Genomic DNA, 21,370 nt, shown 5'->3' with positions numbered 1-21,370 from the left:
CATGCCCCACGCAGTGTGCAGTCGTACACTATTATAAATGTAGTCGGCAGATAGGATTCCGTTATCAGAAACGCGCTACAATAAACCGACCGAAAATTCAATGCGATATTATCTCTAATGGCATGTTGCGATCTTGATGACTTTATGACATTTTAACTTCTTGAGGAATTAACTTGTACTTCAAATTGCACATACTCACGATGTAAACACTTTCGGTGTTATTTTGACAATTTTGAGTACTTATTTGGCAGGAAACAATTTTAAATAAAATTATTTTAAAGCTGTCGTCACACAAAATATGAACTTATGAGAAACTCTTCGTCGTCTTCAGATAAAATATGAAATTATTATGTTTCAGGTTTTCCTATTGTGGTCTCTGTCAGCAGAAGCAGATGTCATAATGACTTTTATAAAAAAGGGTCACTATTTATACCCAAAAACAAAGATAAAAAATACATAATCGCCGCCGCGCCGTAATTGTCACAATACCGTAACCTTCTAAATGTAAAATGTTTTAATGTATGTGATGTGTGTTTTAATAAATAAATAAATACATATGACTATTATCCATAAAATTAGAAGGTTAAAGCATAGAGCAACACGGACCGCTCTTTGGGTTAATAGAAGGCAAATCTGTACAGCGCCATCTATATTATTGCGGAACGTAACCTGGAAAGTCCCTCAACAGCAATTTTGAAACCTGTTAGCAACATATTCTTTCCACATACTTACTTCTACATCTACATAATCGGTTCATTAGTTATAAATATTTAGTACCACCTATTAATACGTTAAATATATTTATCATTGGCACATTGCGTAAGAATGGCCTTATCTCTTTAATACAGAGAGAAATAGGTGTATCAAGAACAGTTATAAAGCCATAAAGATAAATTTCGCTACTTGAAATTTGGGCAATAAAATTTTAACCATATCACTGCGTATTTGCTCTAACTACTATATTAGTACTATGTTGGCTCTGCCTTTCTTTTTTATAATTTGATTGTTTCGACGTGTACTAGAGAAGTTGAATAAAGTTGTAAAGATTAATGAATAAATAACATAATACCTATAGCCTGACCAAAAATAATAAACAAAACGGGTATTAAACTAGCAGTGGGAAAATGTCGACCTGTAATCGAGAACCTGTATAATGTACTTAAACCTGTTCAGAACGAATACACGTTCCAAACAGTAAGCAGTTGACCTATTGCCGAAGATCGTACCTAAATAGATAACACCTCAATCTGCGTGAAGGCAAACCCATAAATCCTCTGTTAAAAATCTATCCCAGAGCCGAGACCCCCATAATCCGGCCATTTACCAAAACCCCCGCCCGGCCGTCTGATTAGAAGAATATCCTGTTTCCCTGTCATTGTAACTCGTAAATTAGGGCTTAATCAACAAAAAGGTTTCTGTACAAACGACTTCAAATAACAAACAATACTCAACCATAATTAAGATCGTTTTATGTAGCTTGTTAGACTCTGATAACATACCTAAATTTGATTTTCTTTAAACAAATACCTAAACCAATTCTTTCGAGACTACAATTTTTGGGAGTTTTGAGTCACATACTCGCGAGGCTGTCGCAGCTTCGCAAACACGTGTAGTTTGTTTTTTTTTACAAAACAAACGAGCTAGAATTCGCTGTAGGATGTCACAAGTACGCAGAGAATTCGGTCCACGTACCGACCACGCGGATTCCAACCGCGGGTTTATCTCGACATCCAACTCAAAACCACATTACGTACGTAACTGTGCCATAGTTTGCTTTCCTCTCTAACTAGAAAGGACACCCGTCACAATTAACTGTCGGTGTTTGCCGAACGTTTATTAGTTTAACCCTAATTCAATATAACATACAGCCCTATTTGTCTACATGGTCGTGATTTCAACGACAATAGAAGCTGGCAAGTAGTATTTGCGGACTAGCGTTTATACTATAATTTACCTCTTGATGAAGTTATATTAACACGAATCGTTCATGAAACGATCTAAACGCGACTTACACAACAAACTTATATTTCAAGCAGCATACTAAGTACTCTCAGGTAATAGAGTTAACATCGTGTAAAACGGATATTCAAGACCACTTAAGAGTACTCTAAAGCTTTCTGGTGGATTACACTCGTAGGTTCACTGATTTAATTGCTTCGAGTCACAAGATACTTCATACTCTGCAACTGAGTTCGTTGCAGGCAAAGTATGGAGTATCTTGTGATGGAATGCTCCTCATTTGAGATGCGCGTCGCGAGTCTATTGCGAACTCGAGTATACGCGCGCCGCGTGATCAAAGCTCCCCTTATTCAGATGCCTTCGACACCACATTTTACTGTTAAAAACTTCACCGCACTCTTAACCCCAATCTTCTGATAGTTCACAAAGTTACACTGAGAACTTCGTAAATATTTTATCTAAGGACGTAGCGGACCAAATCGATAGTGCGTCGGTAAGCACTCTAAGATAAAAGTTCCAGTTTTCGTGAAATTCCTGCTAAAGTTTTAGTTGAGTAAAAAAGTAATCTCGAAAAGAATTTTCACGAATCTGTCTACGAAGTTACGCAAAAATGTGCCTGGCATTACTACCATTCCGGGATGCAAATCCCCGTACTACCCGATGACTGGAAATAGCCGTAGTTAAAAAATCGCAGCAGTGTACGATTGTTAATTGGAAAGAGCAAGTCACTCAGCAAGATTAAAATGTTATCTAGATAAAACACAGGGCGGCATTGTTCGCCACCGGAGATCGGATTAAATTAAACCGGACGCAGACCCACAGTGAACGACGTCATCTCAATTTAAAAGTTCACTAAATACAGACCTGTAAAATAAGCAATTTCCACGAATCCGAAGCTTTCATACATACTGTTCTATTGCGCTTTGAAAACAGGTGTTCCCTTTATAAAATGTCACGGGGATTTTTTTAACGTAATTCTGTGAAATAAAAACTCGGGTTCGTACCTCAACTGTGTGTTCAGATAACTTATATTAAGTAAGTACATAAAGTTTTAAGTACCTACCTATTTTATTTTACTTTCTTTTGTGTTTATGTTTGTCAGCAATATGGATGTAAAATTGTCCGAAATAATGTATATTTTATTTTATTATTTTATAAAAACATTGAATGTTAATATGATTTTGAAGGATGTTTTACTTGTGTTTTCATTGTCACAGATTCGGGTATATTACATAGGCACCATGTATACAGGATGTTAGTGAAATCGTAACGAAAACTTTAAAGAATGACCATGATTCTGTGTTGATATTCTCCATAAAGTACTACTTACTCAAAAAAAAATCCAGAACATTTATTTACTTAATTTGTATTTATATAAGTACATACCATACATTTATACCATAAAAAAATACATGGATAATGATGTGCACAATTTTAAACATTATTAACATCACATGCTTGCAATAATATTCGACAAAATTCACTTTTTGGCACGAAAACACATCAGTTGGTGGGATTCCTTTCACTTTAATTCTTAGTATTCAAGAGTATATTTTAATAGGTACAGCACCGTCTAGTCTCTTGTTGTAATCCCACATGACTGACACTTCGCCAGCTACACTAGGATCACCAGATTCGTTGTTCAGTACTACGGCATCACAGTACACGGTTCCTGCCACTATCGCGGCACTAACAACTTGCTCTTTACCCCCAACTACTATTCTACACTTCCACGGAGTAAAAGCCATGTGAAGATGAATCTGCGTTATTTTCAAAGTAATAACTTCTCTTTTGCCGCTTTTTAATATTTTGTCCTCAGTCGGATCCACTTCTACTCTCGGACAAAAAGTTGGACCTGACATGAGAGCGGTACTGAATTCCGGGTAGATGACGTTGTCGTTGCGGCAGGACTGCTTGGTACACCGGTTTTTAGTAATGCACCACGAACAATACGACTTAACAACGCAAGTAGAACATGACGTCAGACTTCTGCATATATCCTCTTGAGGGTCGATGACTCCGCCGAAGGAATATTGTAGTGTCATCAAAAAGAGAAATAAGCCCCACAGTATCATCTTGGTTCTTGGAAAATCTGAGAACAATAAATTAATATTTAAATGCATCTCTTCCTTCTTAAGAATAAGAATAAGAAGAATAAGAATAAAATAAATTTATTGCCAGTAACAATTCTTCTCATTTTGTTTATGTTGGTACTGGCTGTTTTTTTTCTTTGCATCTTCCAACGTCGTATCTTGCCAGCTCTTAACACTTTAATGCAAACATTATTTGTTACTTGATCTCACGCCCCTGATACGAACGGGGGCCTCTTTTCAATGATTAATAAAATATGATGACAATAAAAACTAATATAAAAACCCATAAGAAAACTTTTATAAAAATGTTTAAGTATATTAAAACTTACTTTTACTATTGATTTATATCTAACAGTTATGCCGATTGAATGTGCACTGAATGCCCGCAGGGGAGGCTGGGGTATTAAGACCACAGGTCACGTGTGACATTCATCATTATTATTGATAAAAGGGCAAAAGTCACTCAACAAATTACAATCGAATGATTAAATACTATGCGATTGCAAATATGGACGGTACTGTTCGAAAATTAAACGAGAATGTATTGCAAACATAGTAATAAAAGGAATGCTGCGTTTAAGGAATATCAAAATATAATATAATTAACTGTGGCAGACGGGTGAATGGATGTGATAATCGTTTTTAAATTCAGTTGGATAATATGTCAGATGAAAATATTTTACGCAACGCTTTTATATAACAAAAGGTAATTATTTATACATACTTTTGATATCCTCTCGCGTCACAGTTCTCCAGCATCGGACTACTAAATCTAATTATGCACGATTAGTTCGGTTATGTTATCTCATAACCCTCTTGTGTCTCAATAAGTTATGACTTATGACGTCACATCGAGCTGTTGAGACTTGTTCAGTCGATCGGTTACAGCAAGGTGATTTCTGCTTAAGTATATTATACACTTTATATGTATGTTAAAAAACCGCCGGCCGGTTTGCCGGAGGGACTGGCCGGAGTACGCACAAGACCGCGAAAAATGAAAAGAGGAAGGGGAGGCTTTTACCCAGCAGTGGGATCTTGTAGGCTAGCCTAGACTAGTATTTTAAATTGAAAGTTGCAACTCGTAACATAACAAACTTCACAAGAAACATAATAAATCGCTTTGTTTATTAAAAAATAACCTACTTCATGTTTAAAAAATGATTTTATTAAGAAAATATAATCTTTTGTTTTAAAAGAACAAAAAATAATGCTTTTACAACGGCAATCATTTTAGTATTTTTCAGTCAGTCTTTCTTATGAAAGTGTCTGTTTTCAGATAAGTTTTACCCATACCTTCTATGTTTTACATACCTAACCGGACTATTGTTTTTAGTACGAATCAACTGCACTGCTAAGGAGACGAATTCTCTGTCGTCTTCTGTATTTCCAAATGTATACAACTCGGGTGCTTTCAAAGCCAGAGTGAACGGTCACCTTCTGGGCGAGCTCGCTCCATCCTAGGCCTCGTCAATGTCTTCGGGCAAGTCTGGGGTCAAAAGCAAACCCATCAAAGGTAAAAAAAAATCAACAGTTCGGTTTACCGTTATAACCTTTGGTTCTAAAAAAGTAACAATAAGTAGTGCGGTACCGGATAAAACAAAAATAATCCATATTAATCATCATTTTCCTAGCATTATCCCGTTACCCTGAAGATATGACAGGTTCAGTTTTTGACAGAAGCGACTGCCTATCTGACCTTTCAACCCGCGAAGGTGAAACCAGCCCAATACAGGTTAGATTACATATCTACCCCCGAAAATGCATTTCTCGGGAATGTAGGTTTCCTCACGATGTTTTCCTTCACCGCTGAGCACATTTGAAAACAATTTCGACAATCATTGATTTGGGCCTGTGCTGGATTCGAACCTGCGACCTTAAAATGAGAGGCAAGTGTTCTACCAACTGGGCTACAATAAAAATCCATGTTAATATCTTTATTATTTTTAATAGTGATTTTTTAATTTCCTTTTAAGCTAGCAGCTGCTAGTGACGTCGGTTTTGCAGACGGAGACGGGTAATTACCTACTTCACAGCTTCATAACTAGCCTGCATTAACAGTTTAACACATTTTATGATGGTGAAGTGTTGTTGTTACTGTTCCTCTCTTATTATTATTACTTATTTATATATTTACATAAGTACATACAGCATTAGAGTGTATATAAACTATATTTTCCTTTATCATTATTATTTGTTGTTAGGTATTTTAGCTGTAATATTTGTTTTTATAATCTACTTACTTGTAAAAAATAACTATTATGTTTATGGTGTAAATAAATACTTCATTACTATTGTACCAAAAAAAAACTAATATACAAAAAACAAACAATAAAAATGATGAATAAGACTATAAATAACATGAAAATAGTACTTACTCGAAAAATTACAAAAATAAAATTTTTAAAAGGTTAACTAACATAAAAATAACGGAAAATAGCAGTAAACCATCAGTAAATCTTCTCGCAAAAACCCAAACACTCTCCATACCCTGCCCTGTACGGTCACGAGCATTAATAAGTATACACTTTGGTACTATGTCACATTAACTTTTTTGACAAATTGAACTGTAAGTCTCACTAAATGTCAAATATCTTAGTGCGACAGAGTCCTAAAGGACTGTACAGAGAACGCGGAGCTTACGTGGTATTGAATTTGTCACGGATTCGATTCCTAAAACGGGCTCTAAATCGCTAAATTCGACTTCATGAGTTTGAATTCATGTATTTTACGGTTTTGTGCCCGGTCAATATACGTCGGCCTAAAGGACAGCGGTAAACGCGCTCGGTCTGCGATTGTTGAAGTTAAGCAACTTTCGCAAAGGCCAGTCATAGGATGGGTGACCACAAAAAAAGTTTTCATCTCGAGCTCCTCCGTGCTTCGGAAGGCACGTTAAGCCGTTGGTCCCGGCTGCATTAGCAGTCGTTAATAACCATCAATCCGCACTGGGCCCGCGTGATGGTTTAAGGCCCGATCTCCCTATCCATCCATAGGGAAGGCCCGTGCCCCAGCAGTGGGGACGTTAATGGGCTGATGATGATGATACGTCTGCCTACCCCTTCGGGGATATCACGCTTATATAAGCGTGATGCTATGATAAGTTATGAAAATAATAATTTATTTACCTATACTTCTTCGTAGTGATCGTGTAAAAAATCATCATATAAGTTGAACTGCGAGTAAAGAAAACTCTGCTCATAATTACTGAGATGTCGTATATTTCATAAAAGGCCATCAACTGCTAATGTCATCAACGATGTGAGATTAGGATTATTTTGCTGTCTGTACGGAGCGCATGGCGGTGCTAATCACCGACATGTCCATGTGTTGCTGACACTGGTAAAAACTAATCGTTTCAGTCACGGTAATTGATCATAATCCCACTTTCCTTCTTTTATAGGTTCTTGTGATCGATACAGATATGTTTTTATTGTGCTACTTTGGCTTTCTAGCAGTAGGTAGTAGCATATTTTTATCATGGTCTAGCGTATTATGCATATAACATAAACAGCCTATATACGTCCCACTGCTGGGCACAGTCCGAAATAAATAATTTGAATTTGAATTTGACAGGCCTCCCCTCAATCAACCGGAGGGGGTATTGAGCATACTTCACCACGCAGCTTCACTGCGGGTTGGTGGAGATTATGCATATATATACAGCAAATTAGGATTTAGTAAGTAGTTTAAGAGTCTGAGCCGCTAGTCTAATTCTTCTTCTATCGTGTGGGTTGTAAGGTGGATTACCACTCCATCAACCCTGGTGTCAGGGTTATTGTTGAGCCACCATAGGCCCCTGAAATGACTCATGTAAGGACTACGTACTTACATCAGTAATAACCGGGACCAACGGCTTAACGTGCCTTTCGAACCACAGATCATCTTACTTTGGACAATCAGGTGATCAGCCTGTAATGTCCTAACCAAACTAGGGATCAAAAAGTGATTTTTGTGGTATGTCCCCACTGGGATTCGAACCGGGGCCTTCGGATCGTGAGCTCAACGCTCAACTACTGGACTACGGAGAGCGTTAGGAGAGTCGAATGTGGTTCCTTAGTAGTCTTCTTCTTCTTCTTCTTCTTCCTAAGCCTTGTCCCGCTTATACAGGGTCGGCTCTCCTTATCCTATTTCTATAGGTTGGTCGGTTTTGGGCCAGTTTGGCGTCCAGGTCTAATTGTTTCAGGTCCTTTTGGACCGTCGTTAACCATGTGGCGGGGGGTCTTCCACGCCCTCTTTTTGACGTCGGGATATTTAGAGCTGTTCTGACTATATGGTCTTCTGGGCGTCTCATGACGTGGCCGTACCAGCGCATTCGTTTTTCTTGAAGTTTTTCTTGAAGCTTTGAGAAATAAAATGAAGGGGAAAGGCCGCGATACGATAAACTTACAGATTAGGTCAACAAATTAAGTACACGAGTACCGACATTACTACTGGCTCGCAGTGCTAATGGTAATTAACAGACATACTTAGGTGTCATATACTTACGGAGCGGGAAAGATAACGTTAAATACTTACATATAAGTACTCAAACTTACAGCGCTACTTGGCAAACAGGTGTTATAAAAAATTCGGTCAAGTGTGAATAAGACTCGCGCACCAAGAATTCCGGGGCAGCTTTGACTTTGCCGATGAAAATCTATTGTCTCCATACATCGACATATGTCCGGATTAGTTTGTGCACTGCAAATAAGATTGTATTCGCAAATTACCAATTTTCGAACTTTTTCCTTTACTTGTATTATAACATATACGTATATAAGGCCTTCCTTTGTGCCAAATTTCATGATTCTATATCTATGGGAAAGTACCCTATAGGTTTTGATTCTCTACGAAAGATATGAAAATAAGGCTAAAAATGGCCGTAAGGATTGCATTGATATAGATAGAAACTTGATTTTTTTTACAGCTTCACGAGACCGCAGACATAAGTATAGGTACGATGTTACTCGTAATTTCAACTTGATACCTTTACACGTTTCCGAAAAAAGGATCTTGACAAACAGACGGACGGACAAAAAGTTATCATTTAAATTTTCCCTTTTCAGGTTCGGAACCCTAAAATATTTATTAGTCTGTCATAAAAATCTTTTAAAGATTCAACTTTGTTAAGTACTTAAGTACCCGAAATTTGATTTTCGTATCTTAATTCTTTTTTTATGAATGTTATTATTGTAACACTTTACTACTGAGTTTTATTATGATACTTTTCCATACCTACTCTTTTCTTTTCGAATGAAACTCTTGCAAAAGAAAATTCAACCTTTTAAATATTTCCCTTAAAATTTATCTTCCTCCTTAAGCCTTTTCTAAGAAGGACGTTTTGAATATAAAATGTAGGAAGAAGCGTCCGTTAATTAAAAACATTTTTGGAGTAACAGTAGGTATCAAATTCTAATGACATGTATTAAAAATGTTTTTTAATTTATTTTATGACGTTCTCAGACGGACATGTCATAAAAAAACTGAGTTCTTATGGAGCTCTTGCAATGATTCCGCAGATAACACGGGTATTATTTGACGGGAGTTAATTATGGATTTGGCTCGGCAGACCCTACCACCGTGTGGGAATAATGCAAAAAGATAGAGGCTTGTTTCAAACCAATGCCGTGTGTCCTTAGCGGAGACACCCGTGCAGCGGCGTTAGAAAATTGTTTATCAGCAAAGATTTTCTGTTCGAATCCAAATTTGAATCATATATGTTTATCGCGTGCTTAACGGTGAAGGAAAGCATCGTGAGGAAACCTACATTCCCGAGTAATATGAATTCCCGTGCTCCGGCCCGCTTGTGCCGCGTTCTTGCCACTGTGTGTATCAACCTTTACTCTCAAACCAGCGTATATTTTATATCAGGCTAAAAATAATACTACTATCAAAACATTAACTCTTAAAACTTTTACGTTTGTTATAACATAATTAAGTACGATAAGAATGGAGATTTTCAGTTAGTTAGCATATGTCAATATTTTAATGTAACAGGAATTTTGATGTTAGTGCCGTTTTAAAATTTTCCGAGTACAATTAGATATGCTAGTGAGAACTTTTGTATGCAAGGCTTTCTCAAACTCACCATGATATTTCAACATGTTTTATCAATAATAATTCTTTGGAAACAAAATATGATCAGGGTAAATAAATATGGTAATAAGGACACAACTATATAAATAAAGACTTATTGTCCTTCGCAGCGATGGCATACTGAATTGTCAATCTACGAAATAATGTTTTCACAGGTTGTCTACAATAACGAACATGTTTCTACTTTATTTACTCGTTTTTAATATTATCGTAAAGTCAAAGTCAAAAATATTTATTCCGTATATTAATTCTTAACACCCACTCAGGGAGCCATTCTATCAACTATGGGACAAGGACTTAGGATTTATTTACTTAGGATGCGGAGCAAAAAAGAACGTAAGAGGAGCAGTATCGGTAAAGTGGTTTAATTAAATTATCACACATCAACGTCTTCATTATCACACTCTGTCGGACGCACTTTTGAGTTTGGACTGATCAGAACAGTCTTTCAGAATCACGCACTTTCTTGCAGCTTCATCCCAAACCTGGTCGTTTTCGCAGTCACAGCGCGAATAGTCACAGTAGCGGCCTATCCGGCGTGGTATCGGAGATCGACAGGTCCTCTGCGATATCACCTCCTCGTCACACCCAGGACTATACGACACTGTTTTCGGGGGGCACGGCTCCATGCCTGGAAACAAACGATTCTTTATCTATTTCACTCTTTCGTTACCCAACTTTATAACCATAAACATAACAATACGCATAGTATTATGAGTAACGGTAGCCCAGTTGGAAACCCGAGGTAGCCTAGTTGGTAGAATGCTTGCCTCTCACTTTGAGGTCGCAGGTTCGAATCCAGCACAGGCCTAAACCAATGTTTGTCGAATTTATTTTCGAATCAATGTTTGGATCATAAATAATTATCACGTGATCAGCGGTGAAGGAAAACATCGTGAAAAAAGAGCAGTTCGCGCTATTTATAAGCTGCGTTGTCGGGACTCTTTGAGGGAGCTGTTTAAAGAAATAAATATACTGACGGTCGCAAGTCAATATATATATGAAAACATTATGTATGTACGTAAAAATGTATCTCTCCTTCCGAGAAACTGTGAAAAGCATACTTACAATACAAGGAATAAAAATAAAATTGTTGTTCAAAATTCTAGATTAAGTAAATTAAATTCATCTTTTTTGGGGTTATGTATACGTTTTTACAATAAAATACCAGATAATATTTTTTTAATTTTTCAGAAAATAAATTTAAAGCTCATGTGAAGCTTACTTTATGTAAAAAAGCTTATTATAAGATTAATGACTACCTAAATGATAAAAAGTCTGGTATTGAATGTGTTCCTCTAGTTATTAAATAACTTGTAATGTATATCCTCATTGGTTTTTAAAAGATGTGTTGCTGTTGCAGTTTCTTGTCATTTCTTCTCCTCAGCCATAACATTAGGCTGGATTTCCCTTCACGGGTTGGAATGTCAGACAGCCAGTCGCTTCTGTAAAAAACCGGACCTGTCAAATCTTCAGGTTAGGTAAGCGGACCCTGTGAAAAACGGGATAATGCTAGGGAGATCATGATGATTATGAGTAACGGTACAGCCGCAGTTCCACGAAAATCCTAGGTCTATGGTTCTAACAATGCCTGACCCTTCGAACTAGGGATGATAAGGAGCTCCGTAATCGTAACCGAAATTATCGGGTATCCGTTATAAAAAAATCATAAGTAACCGTAACCGAATCCGAAATAAAAGTATCGGATAATATCGGATAGGAGCGGAGCTTAATTGAGACACGTTATGATAAGTTGTTTTGATCGGCTGGCCAGTGCCATGCCGACACACAAGTCACAAGCTACGCGCATTGTTGGTTTTTTCTTCTTTTGTCGTCATAACATAATATAACTTATCGTTATAACTTTTGTCGTTATAAATAAAACCACTTACGAAGACCAAGTTACGTATGTTTCTGATTATGTGACAAATTGTATTATTATAATAAAATTGTGAATTATATTTGAATAAAACCACTTTATTACCTATTTGTATTTTACTTTTGAAATTCCTTAAAAAATAATATTCCTAACCGAAATTATCCGAAAGTAACGCATAATCCGAAATAATTTATTATCCGTATCCGTAGCCGTATCCGGTATAATAATCATTCTTAAATCCGTATCCAATCCTTATCCAAAATTTCATATCCATAACATCCCTGCTTCGAACCACAGCACAATGTTTTCTTTATTAACTTTTTATCTGTAGTAGTAATAGGAGTAGTACTACTACTAGTGTAGTGTATTACTACTAGTGGTGCAAAGACAAGAGTAGTTTCATAAATTCCATAACGCCATGCTTTTTAGTAGGTACAGTGTTCACTAAACACTACAGAACAGGAAGCAGGAGATTTTATCTAAAACCATAGAATTAAGACAGACTTCCCGTGTAATAAGATGACAGGTAATTATACAGTTTTACGACATGACTAGCAATGCCAATGATAAGCATACTATATTTTTTCTTTACTCCCAAATTCGAGAGTAAAATGACAGCTGAACAACGAAATTAATATTTTTTTTGTAATGACGTTTTGTAGATTTGCCACAGACGGCATTAACTACTTGGCTGGGGCATAAACTACTTGGCCGGAGCACGAACTACTTGGCCGGGGCATGAACTACTTGGCCGGGGCATAAACTACTTGGCCGGGGCATAAACTATTTGGCAGGAAAAATAAAACAAAATGTAGGTAATTAAATGCGAAATATCCACGTTGATAGTTGCAGTTATTATCGGCTTTATACGGCATTGACATGCTGACCGATAATAAATATATCTCCAAACAACGGTATCATCCAACAATGCGTCATCAACACGATAATGAATCAATTCATTAACATTATATTTATAAAATAATTAAGTACCTAAAACTTATGACAACAAAACTAAAATATTCGTGCTTATTCCTGTAAACACTATCTAATTTGATTTTAAGTTATATATCTGTCATTTTCTTATCCGCCGAAAAAAAACCCCGACTTCAGCGCTCCCCATTTGTCCGGCCAAGTAGTTAATGCCATCTGCGGCAAATCTACATAAGTCACGTCAACAAAAAAATCTGAACAGAGCTTTCACGCATGTTTTCATTTATAATACTGTTGACACTAACAGATAATCTACACATTTTCAATATCACATTTAAATAATTTCACGAGGTGGTCATTTCATTTGCGTTAATTAAATTACAAAACATGTTTACTTACACAACCCATCGGACCCGTAAATACACTCTTCACATTCCACGTTTAATAAAATTGCACTGAAAATGAATATACATGTGAACGCTTTCAAATAACCAATCATTTTGTCGACTGTATATATTTTTCCGTAACCCTGTTATCGTTAAAAGTGTTTCTCTCTGAATGAACACTGCTATTAATTCCACTGTTGTTTGGTATTTTAATAACAACTGTGTTAGTAAAGCGATAATAAATAACCCAATAGCATACGATAAGCATAAATTAACCAAAATTCTGTACAACTGTATAGTATGTACGAGGATAATGAAATTTGCGCTGACAATTAACGCTTTGTTTTTCAATTTACGAGTAGGTAACAAGCCGATTAAACTTTGTAATTTACTAGCTTTTGCTCCGGGCTTCGCTCGCATTAAATTCGGGTAACACAGTTTCCCTTTCCTAATGTACCAATTTTTAGCTGCCTACCTTGAAATCTGCGAAAAGTTCCATATAAAATTTTACCCATAAAAGGCAAATTTATATATATATGCACTATTTTTTGTTAATACTCAAAAATGATCCACACATACTAATTTTTAGCTATCTACCTTGAAAATTGCGGAATGCTCTATACGAACTTCTACACCCCCCCCCCCCCCCTCCATTTTAGGGAAGTGAAGGGGTTAGAAAGAGACAAAAACGTAGCCTGTGTCTCCATCGCTTCAACTATCTCCACTTAAAATATCACCTCAATTCGTCGCTCCGTTATCCGTCCGCCGTGAAAGACGGACAAATAAACAGACAGACACACATACACTTTCCCATTTATTATATTAGTTTGGATAATGGTGTGTAATTGAGCTAATTAACGTGTTGTCATATGTATATGTCTATAGTTGTTTTTTAATTAGATAATTTAACTGCTGATTTTTAATTTCAATTCGAATAATTGGTCAACAAAGATAGAAATAATGCAATAAAATATTTAGTGATGTAATCTCATATTTCATCGTTCCCAGATTTAGGATAGACGTTTCCGGAAGCATGAATCAATCAGCTCTTTTTGTGAACAGTTACTGCTGTTGTATTTTCTTTGTTTCAATGCAGGACTGACCACTTAGCCGGTCTGTGTTCGTATATTTCCTTATTGTTTAAATCGCAGTACTCAACCAACTCAGCGTCTCTGGAATGTACCTACTATATGTCCGTTCCTAAGTTTCAGCCTAACTTTATGGCAATTGTCATCCAAATTGGTTTAGTAGTTTAAGCTTAAAAATGTAACAGACAAAAGGTAGTAGACACGTTCGCATTTATATTATTTTAGTATGGAACACTGCAATACACTACTGCACATATTTCAAACGAACCGAATACACATATTGTGCTTTCAACTCAAATAAACAGTTGTTACGACAAACCAAAAATTCTTCCGTTTCATTTCCCTTTCCCTTCACTGCCGATTAAACAGCCGATTGTGTTCTGCAAAAAACGTTTTGTTTTTCCCGACCATTATTTAAATTAAAAAGGACAGATTTTTCTTCAGTTACATAAAACATACCGCTTATTAAGTACGAGTAGGTAGGTACGCAGTGAAATGTTTCGCATGAAAACATCCGCTGGCTTATGTTTTATGCCTGTTTTTAATGCCATGCGGAGCTGTTACATAATTTCCTTGTCGTAGATTTACTTTTTTCTAAACTTCAGTACCTATAATAATGGGCTTAATGTCCAGCGGCTATGGACTGTAACGTATAAAACAGATTTACCACGTTGCAAAACTCATCATCTCTAGCGTTACTTACTTACTTACTTAAGAAGAAGAAGATTTGACAGGTCCGGTTTTTTACAGGAGCGCCTACCTGTCTGACCTTCCAACGCGTGAAGGGTACACCAACCCGATACCTGCAGGTTAGTTCACATGACAGACACGCGTTTCACGTGAATGAATTTCCTCACAAAGATTTTATGATCATGTATGATCCAAACATGAAATCGAAAACAAATTTGAATAATCGTTGGTTTGGGCCTGCTGGATTCGAACCTGCGAGCTTTCAGTAAGAGTCAAGCGTTGCTAAGCTATCAACTATAAAATCTTTTGTTTTTTTCATATTCAGCCGTAGTTCCAACTTCTAAAATTATGCTTACGTCAGTCATTATGGTATTCGCGCCAATACTAAATCAAGATCGAGTTCGCGATACCGAGCATCTGCTCTTCACATTCAGTAGGAGATTAGTAAGACAGAGGGAGTGTGAGGGAAACCGAGCTCAGCCGCTGAGGGGAGTGGAGAGTTGCCGTTCTATACGTAGTATTATTTCTTATTCTATGATTTTACCATCAAACTACATTTACAGAGTTAAGGTTTCGTTCCCAACCAACCACATACCATCCGTTACAATTACATTTGCAGTACACAAACCTTTGAAGCTCTATTAGTGACCACAAAGTGATAAACTCAGGCAGGCTCCGCAACACAATCCGTGAATTTTCCCATCAATCGTCTCGCATGACAATTTACTGATACATTCGACGCGCACGGTTTAACACGGCTTTCAGTTAATTACAGAAATACCTAGCTTCACGTTCATATTCACAACTTGACATGGTACTCATGTTTAGGTAATTTACGGGAATTGTAGCGTTGACAGCGACTCTTCGAACGGCGATTCCCGCGGTGAGCTCCCTCAGGCCTGTTGTCTTTAATGAGAGCCCTCAGCGCTCTCCGTTTGTCCGGCCAAGTAGTTTATGCCATCTGCAGTAAATCTATCTAAAAAACCCCGTTGCTATTCGCCATATAATCAACAAACCTAGGCAACGAGAGTTGCCAAATCTGACGCCAGTAGTGTTGTATTTTCATAACATTTTTCTACATAACAAAATACATTATTGCACACACAGGAAATACAGAAATACATAACAAAAGAGAAATGGCAAGAGTACAATAGGCGGCCTTATTGCTAGGTAGCAATAATAAGTAAATACAGTAAAAACAAGAGAAGACGGAATTTTTCGTGAGAAGCGTAAATAAAAAAAACTAGTTGCTGTATGGAATTTTATTAACTAATATTATTTATTATAATTCGTCAAAAACAGACCCTGTGAAAAACGGTACAATGATAGTGATGACTTATTATAAATCGTAGTGATAATAATTGATATTCATTGTAAGAGTGTCATTTAATTATAAACCAAGCATGTGTTGAATTTCATTATAACCAGCGACAGACACAAGTTACAAAAAATAAGGCGATTGTCATACGACATCGCGCACTGATGCGGTTGGCAGGGAAGCTTTCAGCAAGGTTGCATTAACTTGACGTTATTGACGCTAACACGAACACCACCTCGCCGCGCGGTGCACCGCTAATACACGTACATTGCAGAAAGTAAACAAACATTTCTCCTCCTTCTTCTTCCTTGCGCTATCCCACTTTAGGTGGGGTCGGCTCTCCTAATTTTGCGGCGCCATGACATTCTGTCTAGGGTTGTCGGGTCGGGTAAATTTTCATTTTTTAATAATCGGGACATGCTGGTCCACCAAGTATAAGGAGGGCGTCCTCTGCCTCTTTTGTTCTCGGGCAGGCAAAGAGCTGTGTGGACTACATGCTGCTGGTCTCTCCGCATTACGTGGCCATACCACCTCAAACGACTTTCTTTCAGCTTATCGGGTATAGGGGCTACTTTGAAGCTTCCGCGAACGTACTCGTTTCTAATTTTGTCTTGCCTAGTCACCCCTCCCGACCATCGAAGCATTTTCATCTCAGTCGTATGAAGTTTTTGTGTGTGCGCCTCTTTAAGCGGCCAGCATTCCGATCCGTACATCAGCGCAGGTCTCACGGCCGTCTTATAAATTTTATAAATTTTGCAAAGTAAACAAACATTTACCGCATTAAATTAAAAAACTAAACAACATAATTAATAATAACACAAGACATAATTCATAATATTCTGTTACTAACAAAATATGGATAAATATCCGAAATAAATATTTAATTTCATTTTTTAATATACCTTAATGCACTTAACAACTAGTTACATCACAAACATGAAATGGACGTTTACAAGGGTGGACTTATCTCTACGAGAGATCTCTTCCAGCCAACCCAGAGGTAGTATAAGAATATCTGCGGGAGAATAAAAAGAGGTGCAATATATGAAATACATTATAATAATTATATTATATCTACATATAAAACCGTTTAAAAATAATAATAATAATGTAAAAAAAACAGACTATGGGAACACAAATATATACCTAAGCCTCTATAATGTTGTTAATATTGTTGTTAGGCGAAATAAACACGTCAAAGTAATCATTGCCAAATCAAACACAATACAACATGTTTAGTTGTTAATAGTAAGTCGTAATCGCTTTACCTAAGTTTATTAAGCATAATCTGGCACACGGGAACCGGAAACTACGCCATCTTAGTGTCGCCACACTTCCGCTAGCCCAAACTATTTCCGACAGCAACTTCCTTCCACCACTCATTTGCAAATGCTACTTACATCCGTTCATGTACAAGAAGTTGGGAAAACCATTACTTTACTACCTGTATATGTAGGGAAACAAAATATTAATAAAAAAAAATATGCGGTGAAAAGTTTAAGTGACTTACCAACCAACTTATCGATTAAGTATACCCGATTAGTAAAGCCAACTATAGGGGTGCAAGTGATTCAAGCCATGATATTGAGTTGATATCGAGTAGAATTTTCCGTCGCAAAATTCATATATTTTTTTATTTATTTCTAATTATGTTCAATACGATCTGTGCTTCGGAAGGCACGTTAAGCCGCTGGTCCCGGTTACTGCTTACTAATGTAAGTACGTAGTCGTTACATGAGTTATGTCAGGGGCCTTTGGCGGCTCAATAGTAACCCTGACACCAGGGTCGATGAGGTTGGTAATCCACCTTACAACCCACACCATAGAAGAAGAAGGATAATGTTCAATTATATGTATACTTTTGCGATGGAAAATTCCACTTGATATTATTTCAGAATCATTAGCCGAATCATCCCCCTCAGTATATATATCGTGGCCATATCATAGAATTGATCATTTCATGAAATGATCGACCATTTCATGAAATGGTCGTATTTCATGAAATAGAACAACATTCGTTGGCCACATCATGATGTGGTTTGGCCAGATCAATGAACACAAAACGTTTAACGATATGACCAACTAAATGCATGATTACTTCATGATATGGCCAAACGTTAGCGATCATATCGTAAAATAGTAACATTATCCACCGGTAGTGGCGCTGGTGTCGCTTTGTTTATGTTTTGCATAATGGCGGCGGACAATAATTATTCTTGTGTGAACGCGAATAATACGAATAATAATGAGCAAATACAAGATAAAAGTGCAGTGAAGCAATGTTTTGACACTAAGGTGAAAAGAAAAACTCGTATTAACAGTAGACAGCAACTTTATTTTTATTTTTAGGTTATATGGCAAATAATGAAGGTCGAGTGACCACGCTACGTAAATCAATGGACTATTATTGGATTTCAAAATGTGATATAATTAAAACTGCGAATGAAGAGATATTAATTTTAAAAAAGAAAAATATAGACGATCCTACTGTCCGTAAAGTTTCTTTTTTTTTTGACGTGACTTATTGTAGATTTGCCGCAGATGGCATTAACTACTTGAAACGGGATTCTATTAAAACGCATAAATGTTTTTGTCATAATTTAAATTATCATAATCCTTTTTTTTATAATTTTTACAAGGCATAACGGTAGGTTAGGGTGCGGCGGGGGTGGCCCTTGGGCCACCCCTACGCCGCCAGTATGTTTATCTTACACACGAAAAGTATACTGAATGATGACCAATGGCATGAATAAATAGTGTCAAAAAATATGACGACGACTTCAAAGCGAGATGCAGTTACGGCGTATATGTCAACTACATCAACACTCCGTTAATCGAAAATGACTTTTTAATTTTTATTTGACTTTTAAACATTTTTGTACTTTGTACTAGAGTAATACATTATTTCCTACCTTATTTCGCGTTTTTATTACACCACTTATCATGGACACCCTACATTTATGATATGGCCAAACGTGGATGGAAATATCATTAAACGCTGACGTTTAAACGATATGGTCAGTTGAAGTTGGCCATTTCATGAAATACGACCATTTCATGAAATGGTCGATCATTTCATGAAATGGTCAATTCTATGATCTGGCCACGACATATATATATATACGTTATGATGTCATTTACACAATGTACAAGTACTTACAAATAGCCATACGGAACTATGACTACACTACTCAGAATTATAGTCTGAATCAGACCTCAAAGCTTTTGTTACGATGTCACTAACACCCTCTATGATACCTAATGTAATAAGAACAGATCGTTAGTGTTAAAAAATACACTTATTAATCTTTGAAAACTTGCCTAAATTACATGAGTTCATGCGTAAATACATTATCATTTTAATAAGCCAATTTACAACCTATAATTATGTTGCTTTTTATATATTTTAAGCGAGCTCTAAGAGCATAAAATTGTTTGACAGGAAACCCTTCATATATGCTTCAATTTATTCTGAACGGGTCGTTACAGGCATCGCTTCGCAAACGGGGCGACTATAATACCTATTTCTGGGATCGTTATATCACGTTTAAGCATGAGAAATATTGCACTTTTAAAGTTGACGTGCATCTTCATCTCATATTAAAATTGCAAAGCGAAAATGACGATATTTTAACATTTTCCGCGTGTCTGCTTCGCTCAGGGAAAACGCGTAGGCTAATAATAATTCAAGAACACCTTCCGCCCAGGGTCGAGCACTTTTACTATAATTTTAATTTTCCTTCTCCCCTTAGACATTCAAAGTTAATTAAAGAAATTAGAGATTCACATCTGCATTCGCAAAAAAAAATTGCTTGTCTGTTTTTACAAGCAATAAATTCACAATTTCTTTCTCTATTGCTAAATAATGGCGAAGATGACTTGAGGAACCCAACTCGATTGCTTAAAAACACAATCTACTTAATATTCCCACTCAGCTTTAATTTAAAGCTACATTTTATAAGAAGCGTTTGGGTTTGAGGTGCTTTTAATTAAGAAAAGTCGGTAATAAAACACAAATGTAGCGGCTGTATTTATCTGGTTGACCTTCGAGTCCTTTAAAAACAGTCGTTCCATCTTGCGGGTCAACCGACCCGACGTGTCCCTCGAGTAACGTTATAATTAGATGTTTCCAAGTATCCAGGTATAATGGAGACTTCCATAGACGGCAGCAGGCTCATCAACAATTCTACGTGAAACGTGAGGTAAAGGATTTTTCATAGCGGGGTTACGAAGCTCTGGGTGGTTAAAAAGGCCACATCGAAGCAATTCATCTAAAGATAGCAATATTGCTATTTGACATTGGTGTGCATTGCATATTATTCAAAAATGTATAGAATATGTTTTTCTATCGATATAAAAATAAATCTCGGCTACGGAGGTCATAGGCGACCAATTTCAGTTAATAATTATGACGACTTCTATGCAAAGTTACGCCCCGGACACTCCATATAAAAACCTCATTATTACCGTGTACCGCCACGCGTAAGTGCGAGTGAGACAGACAGTCTCCTTACTCAGCGGCGTACGGCTATTTTATTTAAGACTAAAGTAAGAGTAGGAGAGGTCGCCGCCCGACACTAATTGGAGCGGGACAGAGGGTTACCATTATACGTAGTATTATTCTTTAGTCTATAGCAAAGTCTCGACATACCTCTGGAATAAGGAATAATACTACGTATAGAACGATAACTCTCCACTCCCCACCAGCGGCTGAGCTAGGATTTCCTCACCCCCCTCGAACGTAGTTTAGTCTTCAATCGTATGGCGTCAGACGTCACACACACACAGATGCGCGTGTACGATTACGTCAATGTGTAGCGTCTGTATAAGACGAGGTCTTTTGTATGAAGTGTCCGGGGTGTGGTCTAGCTCACACGCGAAAAATAACAAACATTTCAATTAAGGGCTGCGTTTTTAACCGACTGCGGTGAAGCGAAAAGGAGTGTTATGTGTTT

The 21,370-nt window shown here is 36.9% G+C and overlaps 3 protein-coding genes across 4 annotated transcripts in view; all 3 read right to left on the bottom strand.

Moving 5' to 3' along the window:
- Positions 1-3,309: 3,309 nt before the first annotated feature.
- On the bottom strand, positions 3,310-4,485 carry LOC126369545 (uncharacterized). The gene is made up of 2 exons (XM_050014031.1): positions 4,382-4,485; positions 3,310-4,051 (listed from the first exon to the last, which is right to left on the bottom strand). The coding sequence occupies exon 2, from the start codon at positions 4,032-4,034 to the stop codon at positions 3,501-3,503; it is 534 nt and encodes a 177-aa protein (XP_049869988.1). The 5' UTR covers positions 4,035-4,051; positions 4,382-4,485; the 3' UTR covers positions 3,310-3,500.
- Positions 4,486-10,473: 5,988 nt separating this feature from the next.
- LOC126369554 (uncharacterized) lies at positions 10,474-13,516 on the bottom strand. Its single transcript, XM_050014042.1, has 2 exons — positions 13,333-13,516; positions 10,474-10,755 (listed from the first exon to the last, which is right to left on the bottom strand). Exons 1-2 carry the CDS (start codon positions 13,430-13,432, stop codon positions 10,523-10,525), a joined length of 333 nt encoding a protein of 110 aa, XP_049869999.1. The 5' UTR covers positions 13,433-13,516; the 3' UTR covers positions 10,474-10,522.
- Positions 12,973-21,370, bottom strand: part of LOC126369539 (venom allergen 3-like) — a 139,842-nt gene continuing 131,444 nt past the window's right edge. Inside the window, exon 7 of one of the 2 annotated variants that reach the window (XR_007566727.1) lies at positions 12,973-12,993. The gene's annotated coding sequence lies outside the window, so the exon portion shown is untranslated. The remainder of the gene's footprint in view (positions 12,994-21,370) is intronic. The other variant, XR_007566726.1, reaches the window with a different exon arrangement.

Source organism: Pectinophora gossypiella, chromosome 9 (assembly GCF_024362695.1).
Source record: "Pectinophora gossypiella chromosome 9, ilPecGoss1.1, whole genome shotgun sequence".
Classification (NCBI taxonomy): Eukaryota; Metazoa; Arthropoda; class Insecta; order Lepidoptera; family Gelechiidae; genus Pectinophora; species Pectinophora gossypiella.
This window is presented reverse-complemented; position numbering and strand designations above follow the sequence as displayed.

Excerpts from the sequence above, each read along its gene's own strand:
- LOC126369545 (XM_050014031.1), bottom strand. The coding sequence starts at position 4,034 with ATGATACTGTGGGGCTTATTTCTCTTTTTGATGACACTACAATATTCC.
- LOC126369554 (XM_050014042.1), bottom strand. The coding sequence starts at position 13,432 with ATGATTGGTTATTTGAAAGCGTTCACATGTATATTCATTTTCAGTGCA. Across the intron at positions 10,756-13,332 it reads TTACGGGTCCGATGGGTTGT|GCATGGAGCCGTGCCCCCCG; the intron begins GTAAGTAAACAT and ends GTTTGTTTCCAG.